This window comes from Rattus norvegicus, chromosome 4 (assembly GCF_021556685.1).
Source record: "Rattus norvegicus strain SHRSP/BbbUtx chromosome 4, alternate assembly SHRSP_T2T, whole genome shotgun sequence".
Taxonomy (NCBI): domain Eukaryota; kingdom Metazoa; phylum Chordata; class Mammalia; order Rodentia; family Muridae; genus Rattus; species Rattus norvegicus.
Window position 1 is genome coordinate 52822466 of NC_141537.1, and position 20802 is coordinate 52843267.

A 20802-nucleotide genomic window follows, 5' to 3' on the forward strand; every position below is an offset into this window, starting at 1 on the left:
TCTATGGGGGGAGGGCGGCAATGGTGGGAGGGTTGGGAGGGGAACACCCATAAGGAAGGGGAGGGGGGTGGGGGATGTTTGCCCGGAAACCGGGAAAGGGAATAACACTCGAAATGTATATAAGAAATACTCAAGTTAATAAAAAAAAAAAAAAAAAAAAAGAAGGTTTGCCACCGAAGCATGACTCGGAAAGTTGTCTTAGGATCCTAGCCCATTCCTCTAGTTTTTGCTTGTTCACTGGAAAGTAAATAGCTTTGCTTACACTTAAACTCTACTGCACTCAGGCAGATGACCGTGAAGTTGGTCCAGCTGCAATCTTTAATATAAAATATATAATTGTATTTTTTCCTCAAATGGAAACATAAACTTGTATTTCCTCCCAACTAATCATATGGATTGAAATTTGGGCAATAAAATATACTGTGACAAAAAAAAAAAAAAGAAAATATCATCCTAAGTGAGGTAACTCAATCATAGAAAATCACACATGGTGTGCACTCACTGATAAGTGGATACTAGTCCAAATGCTCGAATTACCCAAGATACAATCCACAGGCCACCCGAAGTTCAAGAAGAAGGAAGACCAAAGTGCAGCTGCTTCAGTCCTTCTTAGAAGGGGGAATAAAATACTCATGGGACTTAGAGGGCGGTAGGAACTTGGGAGGAAGAGAGAAGGGGGAGGGGAAGGGGGGCAGGATCAGGTATGAGAGGAGACAGGGATGATATACAGAGGGTTAGGAATTTGAACAGAGTAGCAATGGGGGATTGGGAACTGGGCAAGTCCCAGATGCCAGGAAAGGAAAAGACTCCCAGGACCCAACAGGGATGAGATTAGCTGAAATGCCCAACAAAGGGGAGGGAGAACCTGCAGAGACCGTATCCAGAGGTTAGGCAAGGCCCTGGTTGGGGAATAGGACCACCCTCTAATCTGCAAATTCTTAACCCGGAAGGGCTCCTGTCTAAAGGAAATAGGACAAAATGTGAAGCAGCAACTGAAGGAAAGGCCATCCAGAGACTGCACCACCTTGGGGTCCCTCCCATGTTCAAAGACCAAACTCAGTCCCTATTGCAGATGCCAAGAAGTGCTTGCTGACAGGAGCCTGTTATAGCTGTCTCCTGAGAGGCTCTGCCAGAGCCTGATAAATACAGAGTCGGAGGCTGACAGCCAACCATTGGACTGAGCACAGGGACCCCAGTGGAGGAGTTAGAGAAAGGACTGAAGGAGTGGATGGGGTTAGCAACCCCACAGGAAGAACAACAATATTAACCAACCAGAGCCCCAGAGCTCCCAGGGACTACAACACCAACCAAACAGTACACATAGAGGGACTTGTGGCTCCAGCCACATATGCAGCAGAGGATAGCATTATCTGGCAATAATAGGAGGAGAATCCCTTGGTCCTCTGAAGGCTTGATTTCCCCAATACAGGGGAATGCCAGGGCAGTAGGTGGGAGTGGGTGGGTGGGAGGGGGAGCACCCTCATAGAAGCAGGGAGAAGAGGATGGCAGAAGGGGGTTCTGGAGGGGAAACTGGGAAAGGGGGTAACATTTGAAATGTAAACACATAAAATATCCAATAAAAATATCTAAACAAAATATTGAATCCAATACAAGAGCATATCACAAGGCTTCTGTTATGAAACAATTATCTGTTTGTAGTTTGAAAGAGAAATGTTCCCTATGGTCTCTGTGATCGAGTGCTTGGTCCCCAGTTGGTGATATTGTTAAGGACAGTTTTAGACCCTTTAGGGGGAAGAACTTTGATGGAGAAGCTGTGTCACTTGCATTAACTTTGGGGTTTGTGACGGTTTGTATATGCTCAGCCTAGGGAGGGACATGATTAGAAGGTGTGGCTTTGTTGGAATAGGTGTGTCATTGTGGGAGTGGGCTTTAAGACCCTCATCCTAGCTGCCTAGAATTTAGTATTCTCCTAGCAGCCTTCAGATGAAAATGTAGAACTCTCAGCTCCTCCTGTACTATGCCTGCCTGATCGTTGCCATTCCTGACTTTGAACTGAACCTCTGAACCTGTAAGACAGACCCAATTAAATATTGTCCTTAAAAAAAAAAGTTAAACCCTCATACCCTCATAAAGGAAGGGGGAGTGGGATAGGGGGTTTAGGGATGGGAAACCAGGAAAGGGGATAACATTTGAAATGTAAATAAAAAATATCCAATTAAAAAAGAAAAAACAGAGTTAAATTTATGAACTATGATATTGTCCTCTTTACTTTCTCCCATCACTAGCTGTTTTTGGCAGACATCAATTGCAGAACCAAGATGGAAATCTCAAATAGTCAAATAAATGTAATTAAAAAACAAATTCTTATTTGGTGTAAAGGAAAGACACCCCTATTCCACACCTCCCTTGGAGTGCAGTTAGACTGATCCACCAGCTTTGACTCTTCCTACACTCAGAGGTTCTAGGGCACAGTGGTGGTTTCTTCCACATGAGGTCAGTGCTGTGGAACTTGCTCATGTCTTACTTCGTGTTCAGTCTTTGTTCCTGGCACAATCAGGGGGTTCTGGGACTATTCAATCAGCTTCTGGCCACACTTATTTCTTATTACAGCATCCGTGAAGAGAAAGAGATATACAGCAAAAAGAAAGAAAGAGAGAGAGAGAGAGAGAGAGAGAGAGAGAGAGAGAGAGAGAGAGAAAGAAAGAAGTATTCTAGTTCTTGGAACATGCTGCATGCTTTTATGTCTAATTTGAAACCCTGCCAGTCTCTAAGCACTTTAGATAAATAGAGGTCTCTAGTCTCAGAGCTCTTCAGGCAAACTGCAGTGAACTTGTCGCCACTAGCTAAAAGCCTTCTCAGAACTCTTGCCTTTGTAAGTGCTTGTCATATGACAGAAATGCCCTTCTTCCCCACTGGCCACCTGCTGAGTTTCCCCTTAACTTCAAATGTCAGCTGTAGTGTGTCACTTTAACTAACCTGCCCCAGCTGAAACTCGCCATGATTTCCAACAGGTTCCCATTCCTAGTTTATTGAATTGGTATTTATTTGCTATAATTTACTACAATCATTTATACACAAGCCAAAGTCCCTTCCTTGCTTTTCATATAGGCTTGTGACTTTGTCTCCTGGGTGGATGAGAAGGAGTCCTGAAGTATAGGGAACAGGCAGGTGGACAAATTAAAGGCCTCTCAGTAGTGAATTCCAGGATCCTCATCTCTGCTGGGTTGAACCACAGCTAGACATTTTTTTTTTACATTAACACATTAAAGACAGCACATTGTACCATCCTGAATTCTAGTCCCTTTCTAAGAGACACAGGTAGATAAATTCCTGCCCAATAGACAACTCTGTTTTGCTCAAATGAACCAACGAGTCCTCCCCATCTTTTGAACCAGCTCTGCCTTTTTGCTGGGCATCAGGTTCAGGAGCTCAGACCCTCTCAGTGGAATGCATCTTTTACACTGCTAAGTTTGTTGCTAAACCTAAGTGAATCACTTCAGCAAGCCTTTCTCCTCACTGTAATAAAGACAACCAGACTCTTTGCCAACTGCTAGCACTTGAATACTACAATTTGGCTTCGGAAGTCTTAAAGTGTCAACCCGAGAAAGACATAAATTTTTGGAAATTTATTTTATTTAAGAGTTCAGAGATGGCTGTAGTGGCCCATGACTTTAATCCCAGCACTCAGGGGACAAAGGCTGGTGGATCTGTGTGAGTTTGAGGCCAGCCTGGTCTACAGAGTGAGTTCTAGGACAGCCATATCTACAGAGGGAGGCTGTCTTGAAAACAAAACAAGACAACAGCAAAAAAAGAGTTCAGACTTGGGTTCTGAACTGGCTCCTTAGTAAGACTGGGGAGAAAGAACCGTAGGAGCAGCAACTGCTGTGTTAGGCCATGGCAGTGCCCAGGCGAGAAGCCATTCACCTCTTAGTTTTCCAAGTTCTCTTTTACTCCATTACTGATTTAGTTTCCACTCACTCTTATGCTAGATAAACCTCACGTGTCTACGAGCAAAATGTGCCCATCCTTCTGGGTTATATCTGATGTACCCTTTAGCTTTTATAATGTTCTATGAAAGGCTAACTATTTGTAAAGACCTGAACACCAGGTATGAGTCTAGATGTGTAGAACATTAAGAAATACTCTTCACAATTCGAGTATGGTGTGACAGGGCAGAGGTCCCTCCATCTTGTATTCTAGCCGAGAAAGCCATTTCGGGTTTAACTAGAATGTGATCTCCTTGATGGAGTATCCTGTGGAAATTACAGTTCTCCTTAGTGTCTGTTAAACTGCCTGTTTGTGTAAACCTCTGCCTGCAGCTTCTGAATGAGATAACAGGATGTGGTGTCCTCCCCTCCATCCCCACTCCCGTCTTTAAAATCATGCATAGGGTGACACTAAGATCCTAAGAACCTGAGAGGAGTCCCAGACTCCCAGCTGTAATCAAGACTTCCAAATATCTATAAACTGTGTTTGAGTGGTTCCTTTTGGTGCATTCCCCATAATAACGTGCTATCAACCCAATCAATAACCAACGACATTCATTGCTGGCCCAGTTACATTAACTGGATACCCATTCATAGCCATGCTAATAGATTTGCAATATAAACAACTTACTTAGGTCAGGATTTTTTGTTTTTTTGAGAAAACATCATGTGAATGTCTGATACCTTAGTTTCCCCCATAAAGAGACAGAAGTGATCGATGAGAGGGAAGAACATTTTAAACACTTACCCACTGTGTTTCATGTGTGGTGGTTTATCCATGCGCACTGCCAATTTGATCTTTAAGTCTGAGTCCTGGCTGTTCTTGGGTACTACCATTCGGTGTAATTCCGCTGACTTGGAGCTGTTAGAAGTTGGGTATAACACCACCTATCAGCAACAGAAAAGAAAACCTCTGAGTATCCACAGAGACCCCGGGAATTGGAACTAAAACCTTCTGTGTGCATTTTCCTATGAAAGGAATGTATTAATGCCCGAGTGTGTGTGATGGTCTGACGGGCTCCCCACGCCATAGCGGGTGGGTTTTCCAAACAGATTTATTTGTTTTTTTGACAAGTATGTGTTTCGTATTATCACATAATGAGTGTTCTTTCTGTGTCACTTCATAATAAATTAATAGCACAACATGTGGCGTTTGAGCTGACAGTTAAAAACTACTTAATGGACACCTATAATTTCAACGTTACTCCAAACAACTCAGGGCAGAGAAGTTCAGAAAGAAAAGTTCTTTGAAATTACAGAAGCAAACACACACACACAAAAAGCAAAACCAATTATCGGAGCTGTACAAATATGTCTTGCATTCTAATATCTTCGTTGTATTAGAGGAAATCAAATCAATTACAGGTGGAGAAGAATGCTCATAGCATGTTGTCACTTCTAGATTAGTACCACACAAAGACCATCTTCCTGACTGCCTATTGTCAGAGTTATCAAGATGACATTATAACTGAAACAAAGGAATATGAATAATCAAAGTGCTAAAATGACACGTGATAACACCTCTCTTTCCTAAGAAGTCTGCTCCTCTGATGTTGTATGTCTTATCAGGGAATTTGCCCCTTTCCCCTTCACACAATCTAGACTCCTTCTGAACACAGCTACAGCCAAGATTTACCCAGCATGCTGCAATACAAGGGCTATAGTCCGAAAGACAGAACAGGCATGAGACACAGCACACCATGACCTAAGACTCGTCTATATCCTAAAGCATCAGGAAAAACGTATGAACCTGAAGTTTAGATATAAACTGAAAAAGAATCATAAACATGGTCAGTCAGGTCAGTGAAAATATTTTCAAAGCAAGAACAAAGGGTAACTTTCGCCCTCCAAAGTTATATGTCTTTTAATCCTACATGTAAGTGGATGTACTCAGGAAAAATCTATAAGCAAGACTCTTCTTTTTCTCTGGGAAACATAGCACAGCCATAAAATGTCTCAAATGATTCTCAGCTTGCCAGTTTCTAATGGCACATACTGTGCTGAGTCTTTGCTTGAGGCTATCCTAAAGGCCTTGTGAAATTTAGAATAACTACAGACTTCAGCGTACAAATGACAACCAAGACGAGGCCACACTCTAAAATTCATCCATTTCAACTACTAGAAGAGCCAGGGAGATACTAAACAGTTTATTTTGAGTTAGAAATAAAAAAAAAAAACAATGTGGGTAGATTTTGGTTCAAGACAGTAGACAAAGAAATACCGTAATCAAATAAACGGAGCTCTACGGATCAGAGGTTCAGGCAGGGCGTCATCTCAATATTCCAAGCAAGTCTGGAATGTTTTTCTACATTCCCACTCTCCCTTCCAAAACATTAACTTGGCATGCGTCACCTGCGAACTGTTTAATTCTTCCTTCTGTGTGTATAGAAAATGTCCCAATTTTTGATCACATTGTTTTGGGATGGGTCCTTCTGACTGGAGTCAGCAGAAGGATTTACTGTTCAGCTTTATTGTTCTCCAATGAGTAACTTTCGCTTCATTTGTGAGGAGCACAGCGAGATGGAGGCCTGTGGGTGACTCAGAAGCATCTGGAAGCTCAGGATCTTTGATCCCAGAATGGCCAACACTGTTAACACAGCTTTCCCCCTCCTGCTATTCTGTCCCTAGATCAAGCTGTCAGATACCGACCTATTTGTCATCACATGTTTGAATTTTTTGGTAAAACAAAAACAAAAACAAACAAAAAACCTAAAAAACCACCACCAACAACAAAAATTAAAATGCTGCTTGGGCCACATCCCCTCCAGATTCTGTGAAGCAAGATATCCTTTCCTCAATGAATGGCCTCAACTCCTTTGTCCTGAATAAACTGACCATAAGGCTGGGAACAGAGCTCAACAACAGAGAACCTGTCAATCATGGACAAAGCCTGTAATTTCACCCCTAGCTCCACAGAAGAGCAATGACTACAAAAGTAAGCACAGCTGGGAATGCTGGCCGGTGCCTACAGGACCAGCTTTCAGGAGGCAGAGGCAGGAAGACCATATCCAAGTCAGAGGCCAGCCAGGACCACACAGTCAATTTCAGGCCACCTAGCAAGGCCTCGCCTAAAGGAACAATACACAACCAATCCAAATAACCAAAACCACATAAATGACCACAAATAACAGGACTTCATTGTGACAGACAGTTCTGTTGTCATTCCATAGGCCTATCCTATAGAGTTCCTGGCTTTCTGATTGCAAAGCCCAGACATGGCTTTTGTTTATCTGTACAAATGGTCAGTTAAAAGAATGATCATTGACCCGTGTAAAGCTGGAGTCATATACATCAGAAATACATGTTCCTAAGAGAATTACCCTGGCAAATTGTCTCTGAACTGTTTTAACACTGGTCTGCAAAGAGTCCTTGTATTTCTGAATTGAATAAAAAGAGAGGTGTTCCTCGGGGGACCTTGGCATGAATATTAGCAAGGAAGAGATGCTCAAGGTGCAGAGCTCTGAGGGCCACACAGAAAATAGAGCAGAGTGGTTCTTTCCAGTCCACAGCACTGGTCAAACAAGGAGACTTGACCACTTCCAGTAGAAGCAGTCTTCACAGAGTCTGCGGGCTGAATTTGATTACTATTCCTGGACAGGCACTTCTTATTTTTCATATTGCAAAGAGGAAACTGTGGCTCTCTTTTTTTACTCTCCTGGTAGAGAGGGAAGAGTAAAGTGGGAAGAGAGGGTGTGGTAGCAGCATGGGCTTTTTCATGGCTTATTAGGCTTCCAAGAGCTGTAAGTAAACCCCTTGCAGATGTTGGACTAGAAGAAAGGAAGAGATAGGACTCTGCTATTTTCCCTGAGTGAAAGTGAATGTTTCCCATATGGGGCAGGTGGTGATGGTGATAATGGAGTTGTGTGGTAGCTAGAGGCTGAGCATGGTTGGTCTGGTAACTCCACTGGGATTCACGCATTCATTAGCAGACAACTACTGCTTGGGAGTAGCTGGTCGGCAGAGGGCCATGCTTCCTGGCTTCCTTCGCCTCTCAGTGTTAAAGTTCTAGTTAATGACATGAGCAAAGAGTACTACATCTCTCTTTGAGGTAAGGTGATTATACTTTCTTTAACACCAAGTGCAGAGGAACGGTGATGGCCACAGGAAGTGACAGGGATACAATAAGAGAAACTGAGCCCTGAATGACATCTGGAAGAAAGGCCAGCTCCTGTGTGAACACTGAAACGTGTTCCCTAGCTTGGTATATACAGTATTTAGTAGTCTTATTTTAAATATTAGGACAGTGTTTTGCTTCATAAAACTTCCACTGTAAATACATGCTTAGAGAATTGCTTTTCATTATAAGTTAAGTCAAATTCAATAGTTCATTAGTTCAATATACATAAGTTACAGTCAAGTTCTATAGTTCATTAGTTAAGTCAAATTCAATAGTTTAATACACATGGGGGCATGTCTCATGTTGGTTATCATAATGACCAAATTATTTAACAGATATAAAAATATACATTTTTCATATTCTAAATACATACTTAAATTCTAGTTCTGTACAAAACAATTAATTTTACTCAGAGGCATTTTTTGTTCTTTGCTATTTATTCCTTTTAACCTCTCTCTCTCTCTCTCTCTCTCTCTCTCTCTCTCTATATATATATATATATATATATATATATATATATATATATATATATATGGTATTTTTTGTGTGTTAGCTTCTAGGGTATTTTTTGCTGCTAACACTTTAAATGTCTTGTCAGTTAACATGACACAAATGTTATGGTGTTTTATCTTAAGGCAACTTATCTTCTCACAATAAATGGCAACCAGACTTGCAATTTTGTTCAAATTGTGATTAAGAACACAAGATTCTTTTGAAGCTTAAAGAAACTGCCAAATTTAATATACAAGATGAATGAAGACTTAAGATACAAATGTCATAAACATGTGTTGTAATATACAGGACTCCTAAGGATGCTCCTCCTAAGAGTCCACTAACATGGCCCTTCCAAACCTTTCTCTTCTATTCAGATAGCTTGATTAAAAACAGATCCAAGCCATGCTCATCTCTCAAAACTACCAACGAACGAAGAAAAGCTAGAAGGCAGAGGGGTTAGAAAAAGGGTTCTTGTCATTTCCTAGCATTTCTTTGTAGTTACTTGTTTTATTTGGGAGTCTGAGAGATTATAAGACAGACAAAGCAGACGCTGACAGACGAGAGGCACAGGAGGGCCTTGTCTTACCTCAGCACTGGGGCCCGGGCAAAGGCGATTTGACATGTTGGTATTCTTACCAGGGCCATAGGGTCCATGTCGTTCCTACATTTCAGATGTTTGTGCTCTCTTGTTCTCTGGACCTAGCCTCAGCGTCTATGGCTTCCTTCCCCCTCCGCCTCTGCAGTGCTGGGACCACAGGCTTGCCCACTTTGAGCCATTCTGGAGACGCTGAACATGTTACACAAACACTCTACCAAGTGAGCTCTATCTCGGGTCTCACCAGTTTTTAATCGTTAGGAAGACAGGACTTAGCAATTGAAGCTAGATGTCAAACACGTAGGTGAAAATCAAGACTGTGGGGATGGAGAGTTGGTTCAATGGGAGCATTTGCTATTCTTACAGAGGATATGGGTTTGGTTCCCGGCACTCAGAAACAGCTGTAACTTCAGTTCCGGTGGACTACACACCCTCTTCTGGACTTTGTGGGTCTCAAGAATACATGTCATGTACACACATTCATGAAGGAAAGCATACACATAAAAAGAACAAAGGAAATCAAGAAGGTGACACACCACATTCTATGGGGCAAATAGGACCAGAGTTAGGAACTAGTGAATAGTAATTAGTGTCGAGTGGCTATCAGGAGGCCAAGTGCGGTGGGGTCCCAGAAGCAAGCTGCCTCGCCGAGGAGAAGAGAAGAAGAGTGCCCAGAGTCACTGCAAAGCTCATGTGATGCCAGGCTGCAAAGGCTTTGGGGACAGATTATCTTTGAGATCTGGAGAAAGACTTCATTTAAGTCTTACGTGAGCAAGATCAGGCAAGTCAGAAACCACTATTTCTGCTAAAAAAGATGCGGTTACAAAGGTTGTGGCTGGGAACACAGCCAGCGAAGAAGGTTGAATAAGCAAGAGGAAGCTAGAATCTACTGATAGACCCCGAGGGAAGACTCGTGTTTTGCTCAGGAATCTAGCCTGTCCAATATCCTGTTTGTAAGATGCAAGCCAAAGACGTCTCTAGGAAAGGGAGTGACGGAATCCAATTCCTTTACTCTTGAATCAAGAAAAATTCCCCTTTCAAGCTCAATGTAGCCCAGAGAGGATTCGTGTGCAGTCAAGTACTCTCATCTCCAGCGACGCAGATTGGTGTTAAAAATGCATCTTTGAAGCAGACCCAGAAGGGACCACATTTGTTATCGACATTAGTCTCATTTAGTATCTGCTTAGTATTTTCCTTACAGCAGACACGCTCGAAACGAGGAGAGTCGAGCAGATGCCTGACGCGTCTTCTCTCCAGGTAAGCGGGGTCTACGTAGCTAATATTTTAGGTTCAATAGGCATTTTACGCTTCACTAAAGGTTCAGAATGGCTGATGCCTGCGAACCTTTCAAGTGCCTTGCTATGAGTTTAGGACCAGAATATATTGCGTAAGGACTACCTGAATTTCCCCCAATTCATAAATATCACTTAGCAGATGTTAATTATGAACACACATTTTTCTCCAGTATTTAGGGTTCCCACAGTGCAGAGTAGAAGGAACTGATGGTTTCACGGAGAAAAACCAGCATCCCATGTCAGCAATATTTTCCACTGTTTAATGACTCTGAGGCCGCTTCGTTTAAATGATTTCTCCTTTGATTTAATGCCATTCCTTCCTGTTCTACTTCACTGAAACAAACACACCTGCTCGTTCTGCCCAACGCAGTGTTCTTCTGTATACCGTGAGATTAGCACCAAGTCTCTGTCAACGTTACTGCCTGTGGGCGAGCTTCGGGCTCTTCTCTTCCTTTTAAGGCTAGAAAGAATCCTGAAGGTCACAATGTGGGCCTGATCCAGCTCCTAAGCCCTCATCCAGTGTGTACTTGGTGTATCAGGGAGCCGCACAGTTCCCTCCTCCAGTGCCAGTTCGTTCATTACCATTTTACAAGAAAACTTTTTAAAGGAGAACTTTTAAAAGGCGAAGTGTTTGGGCTTGGAGGTGCAATTCAATGGCAGAGCAGAGTTTTCACCTGTCTTAAGGCTCCAGTCCAATGCCCAGTACTGGCAACTTAGAAAGAAAATTAAAAGGGAGAGTGGCATTGTTCTAATTATATACTCTCTCTTGCCATCAGCTTGTCAAATAATAGAAATGAAGAGCTTTGTTATTTCCACAATAGGACGTGGAGAGTTGGAGACAAGTAAGGAGTGGAAAACGATTCCCTGTTTTTTCCAATATACATGCACTGAAGGACAGTCTCCCGTGGGAACAGGCATTCGCAGGCACGCAGTGCGGGAGGACCATGTGTTGATGCAGAACGGGTCTTTAGTATACAGGATGATTAAGACTGTACCATTAGGTCATTTTATTTTTTCATTTTAACTGAAATTACATTTAATGTGTATATAGTGATATATTATATATATATATATATATTCATTCTCTCTCTCTCCCTCCCACCCCCCCACACATAAAACTGCATACCACAGTAAGGCTAATAGGCATATCCATCTCTCCACATTACTACTTTTGTTATTTTAAAAATTCAAAACTAATAAATATGCACATCAAAACTAATAAATATGCACTGGAGTACCCAGTGGAACACTTTAAAAAGAAGGTGGTGCTGTTATCGGTAACAGCATGGATGGAGGAGAAGGTATTGTACTACATGAAATCAACCAAGTGGAGAAAGGCAAAAATCAGATGATCTCACTTATATCTAAATCTAAGTCCTGTTCATAGATAGAGGGTAGAAAGGGCTTCACTACGGATTAAGAAGGAAGGGAGGGGGCAGGACAGGTCAGGAAAGAACAGGACAGGACAGGAAAGGAAAGGTATTAGTTGTTCCATGAAGAAGTAGTCTCCAATGGGGTTGGGGATTTAGCTCAGTGGTAGAGTGCTTGCCTAGCAAGCGCAAGGCCCTGGGTTCGGTCCCCAGCTCCAAAAAAAAAAAAAAAAAAGAAGTAGTCTCCAGAGATGAGCCCCGTACTTGTTATCTAATAGCAATAGTCAGCCCTGAAGTCCTACATCTGCAAGCAACACTAAAAACACTGAACACCTTGTATTGATATATTTAGGCACACACACATATTATATGTATGTGCAGTGTGTGTGTGTGTGTGTGTGTGTGTGTGTGTGTGTGTGTGCGCACACACGCATGTTGTGGGTTAGAGGAAGAAAAGGGAAGGGGAAATGGTGTGATTATATTTTAATTTATAAAAGTGTATAAAATGTTTAACTTTTACTATTTTTGCTATTTGTTTTTATTTTTATTTTTTATTTTTTTGAAACAAGATCTCTCTCTATAGCTCTGGCTAATCTTGAAATCTGCCTGCCTTTGCAGATGTTCTGAGTGCTGGGATCAAAGGTGTGTGCCATCGTACCTAGTGAGTTAGACCCCTATTTGACTTGTCAAAGCCACAGTTAACCATGGTCCCTTCCACGTTCTATTGTAATAGTCAGCAATTAGGTTTTATAGTTGTTGTTTTAAGTATGGTTGTCCAAACACACACGCATAGAAAAATAAACACTAAAATATTGCAAATCTAAAAGTAATACCATCGTCAATGTACATAAAACAAAAGACCTCACAGCTAGCATGGGAAACTGTTACATTTCCCTTTCTGGGAGGCAATATGAAGAACATTACCTTTGCTAAGGTGCCTGGGCTCCGCCCTCTAAACTGCTATGTTACACTGCAAAAGGAGCATTAAGGTTTCAAATATTAAGAGTTGTTTGTTAATTAGAAAAGTGTCCCATGTATCTAGGACGGGTTAAAGAGCTCGCCAAAGCAACTGTGTGTGTACCAGTGTGCATAATGTATTCATGTGTGGGCACCCACAGGTGGACTGTGCATTTGTCTATGTGCACGTAAAGAACAGTTCGTGCTCAATTCCAAAAGTCATTCTCCATCTTCAGAGTTTTCTTCAAACAGGACCTCTCCCTAAATCTGAATCTCACTGATTGGACTAGACTGGCTGGCCAGCACGGTCTAGGGAGGGTCTCACCTAACACCGCAGTGCTGGGATTTCATGCTCACGGCTCCATCAGCCTCTGGGTATAAAACTCAGGTCCTCATGCTTGCACAGCGAGAACTGTACCAACTCGAGCGTCTCCTCAGTGTGTCATAAAGGGTTTTATATATGAAGGGAAAGGGCTCAGTTTTGGAGACGGGACATGGTAGAGGCTTGGTCATCCATTATCGGCTTTGGAAATGGAAGAAGGTCTAAACCAGAGGACACTGCAGCCTCCAGAAGCCAGAGAAGGAGAGGCATGGCACTCCCCACTAACGGATGCAAACTCGATACCCTGATTCCAGCCCACAGAAGAGGATTTTGGATTTATTGCCTTTGTTATAATTTGTCTTTTTGTTGCAGTGATAAACACCATGGCCAGAAAAAGCCAGCCTGGGGTAAAAGCAGGATTTACGTGGCTTATACTTCATCATTCCAATCTATCATTTACCTCAGGGCAGGAACTCAAGCAAGAGTAGAGGCGGGAACCACAGAATAAAGGTGTTTACTGACTTCTCTCCGTGGCTCCCTCACTGCTCTCAATCCAGCATTGGTTGCTCAGTGGTCGTATCCCCACTGTGTGCAGAGCGCAGAAACATTAGTCATTGGTCAAAAAATGACCCACAGCTTTTCCTCAGGCCAATCTGATAGAGGAAATGCCCCAGTGGAGGTCCCCATTTCTCAGACAACTCTGGCTTGTATCAAGTTGATCAAAAAACGTACCATCACAACCTTCAAACTTATAAGGTAAACAATGTATCTTGTTTAAAGCCTTGGCATTTCCCATAATTTGCTACAGCACAACAAGGAGCTAACAGACAGCGAAAGCTGAAATTTGACTGGGAACAGAAACCCTCCCTGATTTAAAGATACCTCTGTATGTAGATCTCTATCACTAGCTTCATCTGCTTACCTATGTGTTTATCCCTGTCGTAGTATTTTATTGGAGGAAAGATTTAAATATAAAACACAGATGCACATGTGCCTGGGTGCGTTTACGGGACCACATATGTGTAGGGGCTGCGGAGGCCCATAAAGGGCTTCTTTGGAACTGGAGTTACAGGAAGTTGCAAGCCACTATGTAGCTGCTGAGAACTGAACCCAGGTCTGCTTGCTGCTCTTAATTACTGAGGCAATTCTCCAGACCTGCCTATCACGTTCTTAAAGGACTGGGCATGTACTAAGTGTTCAAATATACCACCTTTTCTAATTTTTAGTCATAATTGTAATTAAGGCAAAGATTTCAACCTTTATTGTAACAAATGCAGGCATTAAAAAAAATAAGCTGAAAAAGCAAGGGTCATCACATATATTTCTAACCAAATCCACGTCCCATACCCTCAAATAATCAAGGACTATTTCTTCTATTCAGAGCTTTTCTAAACATTCTGAAAGACATAATCAAGCTTGTCAGTTATTATGTTTTTTTTCATGGTTCAATTATGGATATTGGCCCCTTTTTTCATACATACATCATTTTTTACTGCCTGAAAAGTATTGATTTCGTACTTCTCTTTGGAAGAAATAATATATCCCATCACAGAGACATCTGTTTTAAAAGCAATCTAGGCAGGAAAGCATTCTGATTATTCTTGATCTATTCCCCTCAGCCATAAATTATGAATGGCCATGACCTTTGAATTTACTTACTGATCCGGTTTCTACCACGAACACCACATGAACAGCTTTATTATGCTTAAAAAAAAAACCCCAGCCTGGTTATAATAATGCCTGTCATTTATAAGACCCTTTCAGAGTGCCCCAGAGTGCTTTATGAAATTTAAATTAATTTTCACTTTACCCTAAAAAGCTAGGCATTATCTTGTTATGTAAATAACTTGACACTGGAGTTAAATGGAGAGCTAAGGCAGGTTATTTCAAGACAATATAACACACTTTCAACTTCACATCTCCTTCTCGGTCTAACACATTATCCCTCTAATTATTTCATAAACATTGCATGAATGTGTTTAGCTGTGTTCTCACCATTTGGTGAGAGCAAATATTAAGTCTGATATGATTTCCTACAGCCAAGGTGATTGCTGTGTATCTGTAACTTGAGGCTAAATGGAGGACGGTATTGTCTGAACATGGATCCCGCTGGCAGCATCCTTATATTCAAGAGTGCAGGGGCATATAATGGAGTGAATTGTTGTGGGTTTGATTCATTTAGAGATTATATATCCCTGTCAGTATTTGTATTCAACATCCACTCTCAAAGGGCTCAGAGAACTTTTATTTTCAGTTGAAGTCGATGCAGGGGCTAAAGGTCATGGCTCAAATATGCTAAAAGAAGACTAACGAGAACTTTAACAGTTTGCCATTTTAAAGGTAGGAGAAAGGAAGGAAAATTGAGGGGTTCATGGTTAAGTGAACTGGACAGATGTAAATCAGTATCAGATAACATGCTGAGAGAGAGGAGAAAAGGGAAGTGAGGCCCAGGGAAACAGGCACTGAGAGCAGGCAGAGAGAGAGGGGAGGAAGGGGGAGGGAGGAGGGGAAGGGGAGGAGGGAAGAGAAGGAGAGGGAGGGAGGGGGAGGGAGGGACGCACTTTATTTCTGACTCTTAAATTTACATAGGAAAGCGAACTAGCTGCAAATCCAGCTACACAGGTTTTACTAACACTCAATGCAGCCAAACTGGATGTTCTCACCCAAACTTCATGGAGGTAGAGTTGTCAAGTAAAAAAAAAAAATCACATGCACATTGTGTAAGATATGCTAGTTTCATATTAATTTAACAGGCATTTGGGGTCCTCTTGGTGAGAGAAATTAAGATTTATCGTGTTAGAAGCATTTCGGGTATACATGACTATTAACTGCAACCTTTGTGATACATAACACGGTACCAGAAGTTACTGGTCCTGCACAGCTTAAAAACTGTGCTATTTGACTTCTGTCTCTCCACTCAATGCAAAAATCAAGCTGCCATTCCATTCTGTCCGCAAGTCTGGCTTTAGGCTCACACACCTAAAGGACAGGACGCTGTATTTGTCTCTCTGGTTTGCCACATTTCACTTACCATCATGTTTTCTAGAGTCATCCCCGTTGCTGAAAATGATAAAGATTTGCCCCTTTTTAGACTGAATAATATTCCACTGTAAATAAAAAAACACTAAATAGCTGGGGAACTGAAAACCATAATGGACAATTATGTCATATCTATTGTAATTGGTTTTTATACAGAGATAAGATCAGAGCCCTGCTCAGCCATTATCAGAGTTTTCTCTTGCAGTAGATGGGAACTACCACAGAGGCCCACAGCTGAACAATATGTAGAGAGAGAGAGAGAGAGGGAGACTTTGAAACTCTCACTCCTCAGTGGTATGCCTTCATCAAACCCTGCCCCTCAGGGTAGACACTAATATGTCTTTGCATTTTTATCTTTCTTTGCACTGTAATATGCATGGTATCTTTATCTGGAAAAGGAAGTGTCTTGAAAAATGAGCTATGCATCCTGTTAACTTCAAATTGCACACACAAAACAAAGAGTTGAGGTTTGATCTGTTGCTCTGTATTGTAGTGCTGAACTCTTGTCCTTGTTGCCCCCAGGGATGAGGAGATTCTCACATAGACCCAAGTGACACTATGTAACCTTAACCCCTCCACCCCCCAAGTTATCTCTGATTGGTGAGTAAGGATGCCTATAGCTTGGTAGAAGAAAGATAGGCGAAGTGTTGGTTCCTGAGCTGGGGGTCTGAGGCAGGGACCACACTGGGAGAAGGAGGATTGAGAAGACACATTGGGGTAGACGAATCATGAAAACATGGCCATAAGGAATGACCGGTTGGCATTAAGAGCTGCCCACATAGAACATGGCAAGTTATAAGTCGGGTTATTGATGAGAATGTCGAGTCTAATAGCTTAGAGGGTAGATATCTATCCAGCTTTAAAGACTTATTAGAAATATAAAGGTTGTGTGTCTTTTATCTGGGAACTGAATGAGCAAAGGCAGGGTAGAAACTCCAGATTGAGATTACATATTACTGTAACAGACAGCATCTGACAAAACACCTGGTCTTGGTTCTTAAGCAGCTCCAGATTTAATATCTACCAATTATATAATAAGTGAAATAAACGATCACTGATTTTCTTAGATATAAAGCTGAACCTAAAACTTGAGTTTCATTTACTTAAATGGTATCTTCCACAGCTAATGTGGTCCTATTAAAACCATAAAAATGGAATCAACCAAAATGTTCTATCTCACCCTCATCCCACAGGTACCTAGGAAAGCCACTGGCTACTATGGCTAAGTTGGTTGCTGGTTTGTTGTTGCTTGTTTCTGTTTTGTGGTCCTAATTTATACAAAGAAATTAACTTCAGCCTTACCCATATACACAATATATCACTGCCGTCTACTATTTCTTCTGAGAAATGATCCTGACTTTGTTCACAGAAACAGTGAAAAATTTAAAACCATAATATCCTAAGACTGTCCTGTACTCTAACATATTAAAAAGATATAAAATAATCATTAATGTAAACATACTTCACGATATAAAATAACCCCAAGTGATTAGAATCATGTCCTGTGTCCACATTAGTTCCTGACCAGTGTTGTTAGCACTGTCATTCTTTCGCTTTCTCTTATTTCCTTAGTGGAGATCTTTGTCACCTTATGAGAATGTGACAAATAAACTCATCGAGGAAACACCGACTATGTAACTTATCGTGCCATTGTTCCTTCAAAGGCAACAGCATGTGTTTTTACAAACTAGATATAATTAACTTGAGCTAGAAACAGTGAAGAGGATACATCAGGAATACATTGTCGCTGCTCTGTCATGTCCTGCTTTTGCTTCTTGTTATGGGCACAGAGCCAGAAACTGGATTAAAGAAGCACAGAGATTGTGTGTGTGTGTGTGTGTGTGTGTGTGTGTGTGTGTGTGTGTGTGTGTGTTATTTTTCAGTTTCAAAAAAATGATAGTGCATTCCAAAACAACAAAAATGAAAGGTCTGTGTCTTGCGAGCTGAGGTAGACAGATGAAATGTAACAGAATTTGCATTTCATTTTGGAGCAATTGATATAAATCCAATATCTAAGGCTGTCATCACCAAGTACTGGCTCTTTCAATAAAATTGGATATTAAACTTTGCTTTCAAAGTGAAGAAAATACCTATGATTGTGATTACACTAGCTGTTCTCTACTGCTTCCTGAATTCCTATACAGTGCTGGGCCCTTTAAAATATCCTCAAATGTATATTTTTTTTGTTTGAATTAAAAAGGCCTGAAATTATTTTTAAATCAATTTAACTGTGTGGTTATTTATTAAAAAAATCACAATGATTAATTACACGACCAACATTTAATATCTGTTCCCTGTAAGCTGAAGAAAACTTCGAAATGACTCTATAGAAACCGGGCAATTGGAGGGTATTTTAAACTTTATGATCCAGTAAACGTATGGAGCTTTCAACAATTCATGCTACTTTTGGGTTAACAAATTACTAAGGCTCTTAAATAGCAAAGGAGGAACTAATTATGAACAAAACACCCACAAAAGAGGGAATCAGGAAAGTAAACTGAACAGAACGATATTAGGCTTTGTATGACAATGTTGTCAACCCAGAGTCAGCTGCTTGGCTAGTCCATAATACTGTAGAGGAATTTTAGTCCAGCTATCTTGCTCTGATCCAGCAACATAGCCGCTCTGATCGCATCCAAAGACCTCCTCAGTCTGTGCGATCTGGCTGGAATGCAGACACACCACACACCCTTAATCTCTATCAATGGAAGTAAAGTTAATTTGAAGAAGAAAGTGACATATTTGAAAGCGACATCTAATGAGGAGGCAGACGATGGGACAAATCAGAGAAAGATTTGACAGAATGAGTCAGGGATAGGAAATGCCCAGCTCTCAAGAACAGCATAGGAAGGAGAGGCTATTTAAGGGGGTGGGGTGGGGGTTGGGGAAAGAGAGGGATAGAGAGAGAGGAGGGAGGGAGAGCGAGAACAGGAGCGAGCAGTCAGATGAGTTGAATGTCAGTGCAGTGCAGTGGAGCTGAGTCCCTGAAGAGTTCATGCAGGTCAGTAGAGACTGTTGATGCCAGAGAATGAGAAGGAGCCAGAAGATTAGAACAGATTGCTACAGTCAGTCTGAGGTCAAGCAGAGCAATTCAGTGAGAAGCTGAGAGAAGCCAGATTGAATCGGCTTGGAGAGGACTTTGAGCAACAACAGCTGAGTTGAACCAGACAGCAGAGTTCAGAAAGAACTAGAAAGGGTGAGTTTATTCAGTAGCAAGTCTCAGCGACTATAATAATGACTGATAAGTAAAAGTTACTCTTCCATAATATAGTCGTTCATCAAATCTTCAAACAAAACCTACAGAGTCTCTGATAAGTCCCAGGAGAGACTACTTGGATGCTCAAGAAAGCAAACAAAAGAAACGCCTCAAGGAAAAGACAAGTAAAAGCTAAATATCATTGGGAAATTAAGATTGTATAAAGTTTTTGAAATACGACAGTTTGTTTCCATGGCATAATCAATGCTACAAGGCTATTTTCTTTTAATAATACTTAAAATGCATCTGAAATCAACATTTACTATTTCCACATTGCAGTTATTATTGATAAACCAAGCACAGTTACTGACATTTCATATATTGCATACAAACTCTTCAAGAAATAATACAGACAGGTGCAAATAAGGGAGAAAAGGAAACTTATCAAATAAAGGCTTAATTCCAAGACTAACTGCAAAACATGTATCTAAGAGATGCATAAAATTCCAGCTTCTTGGCAATTGTGAGGCTTACTTTTAAAAACACCCTCTGAATCTGCTGCACTGAAGAGGAAAACAGACACTGATCCAAATGCTTCCTAGTCCTCATGGGACAAAGGAAATCGTATGTAATGCACAAGACACACCAAAGCTGTGAACACAGTCCAACAGCTTGTGATGGCTTGTGCCTGCTAGACCAAGGCGCTAGGACCGAAAGTTCAAGGCCAGCCTGGGATATTCAGCTATTCAGAGAAATGCTTTGTGATAATCATAAAACTAAAAAATTCTGTGAATCTTCCATTTTTTCCTGTACTCAAGCAAGGCACTTGGCAAATTCTTTGCATTTAATATTTATCTGTAATATAATATTCATGTGATATTTAATATAAAACATTCAATGGAGTCTGAATTGCCAAGAAGTAGATGGGATGACGTCATCATACAGGTGAGGCAGGTACAGGATAGAACGAGGCCTGTCATTGGACAAGAGGGAAGGATGGGTGGGAGAAAAGTTTGAAGGAAGAGGAGGAGACGGAATGGAAGACAGAAGGAGACTGCAGGGTAGCTGCCGCTGAGAGAACATGGAGGCTGATGTTAAGATTCCACTCTGTACCTTTACAGGTTGTTATGAATATTCTTAAGGGATGGATGTGTATAGGGCTCTGTATGTTTAGGTGGGCAATTAAATCTTATCAATTGGATCAGAGGTTGTTGTGTGTTCTTTCTTGTGGTGAATTAAGTTTAAGAGAGTGTGTGGTGGTGGAGACACTAAGTCGACACAGAGTTGGGATGTGTTTCTGGCATGGAAACCTGCCTTGGGAACTGGATGGGTAGAGAGATTGCTGCCAGGCTCAGAGAGAGGCCTTCGGCAGTGTGATATGGGATGGAGCAGAGTGGGTGAGACGCTTTACTGACTGAGATTAAGCTTTCTATCAGATATCTTGGGGCACTGTGGTGCTGGAACTAGTG

General features: G+C 41.4%; 1 protein-coding gene across 14 annotated transcripts in view; it reads right to left on the reverse strand.

Moving 5' to 3' along the window:
* Positions 1–20802, reverse strand: part of Cadps2 (calcium dependent secretion activator 2) — a 535166-nt gene that overhangs the window by 233627 nt on the left and 280737 nt on the right. For all 14 annotated transcript variants that reach the window (XR_015685524.1, XR_015685523.1, XR_015685522.1 and 11 more), the window contains 1 exon segment: positions 4696–4835. Coding sequence is in view for 9 of the 14 variants with exons in the window: in XM_087657185.1 (XP_087513311.1) it covers positions 4696–4835 (140 nt within the window). In the remaining 5 variants the exon portion in view is untranslated.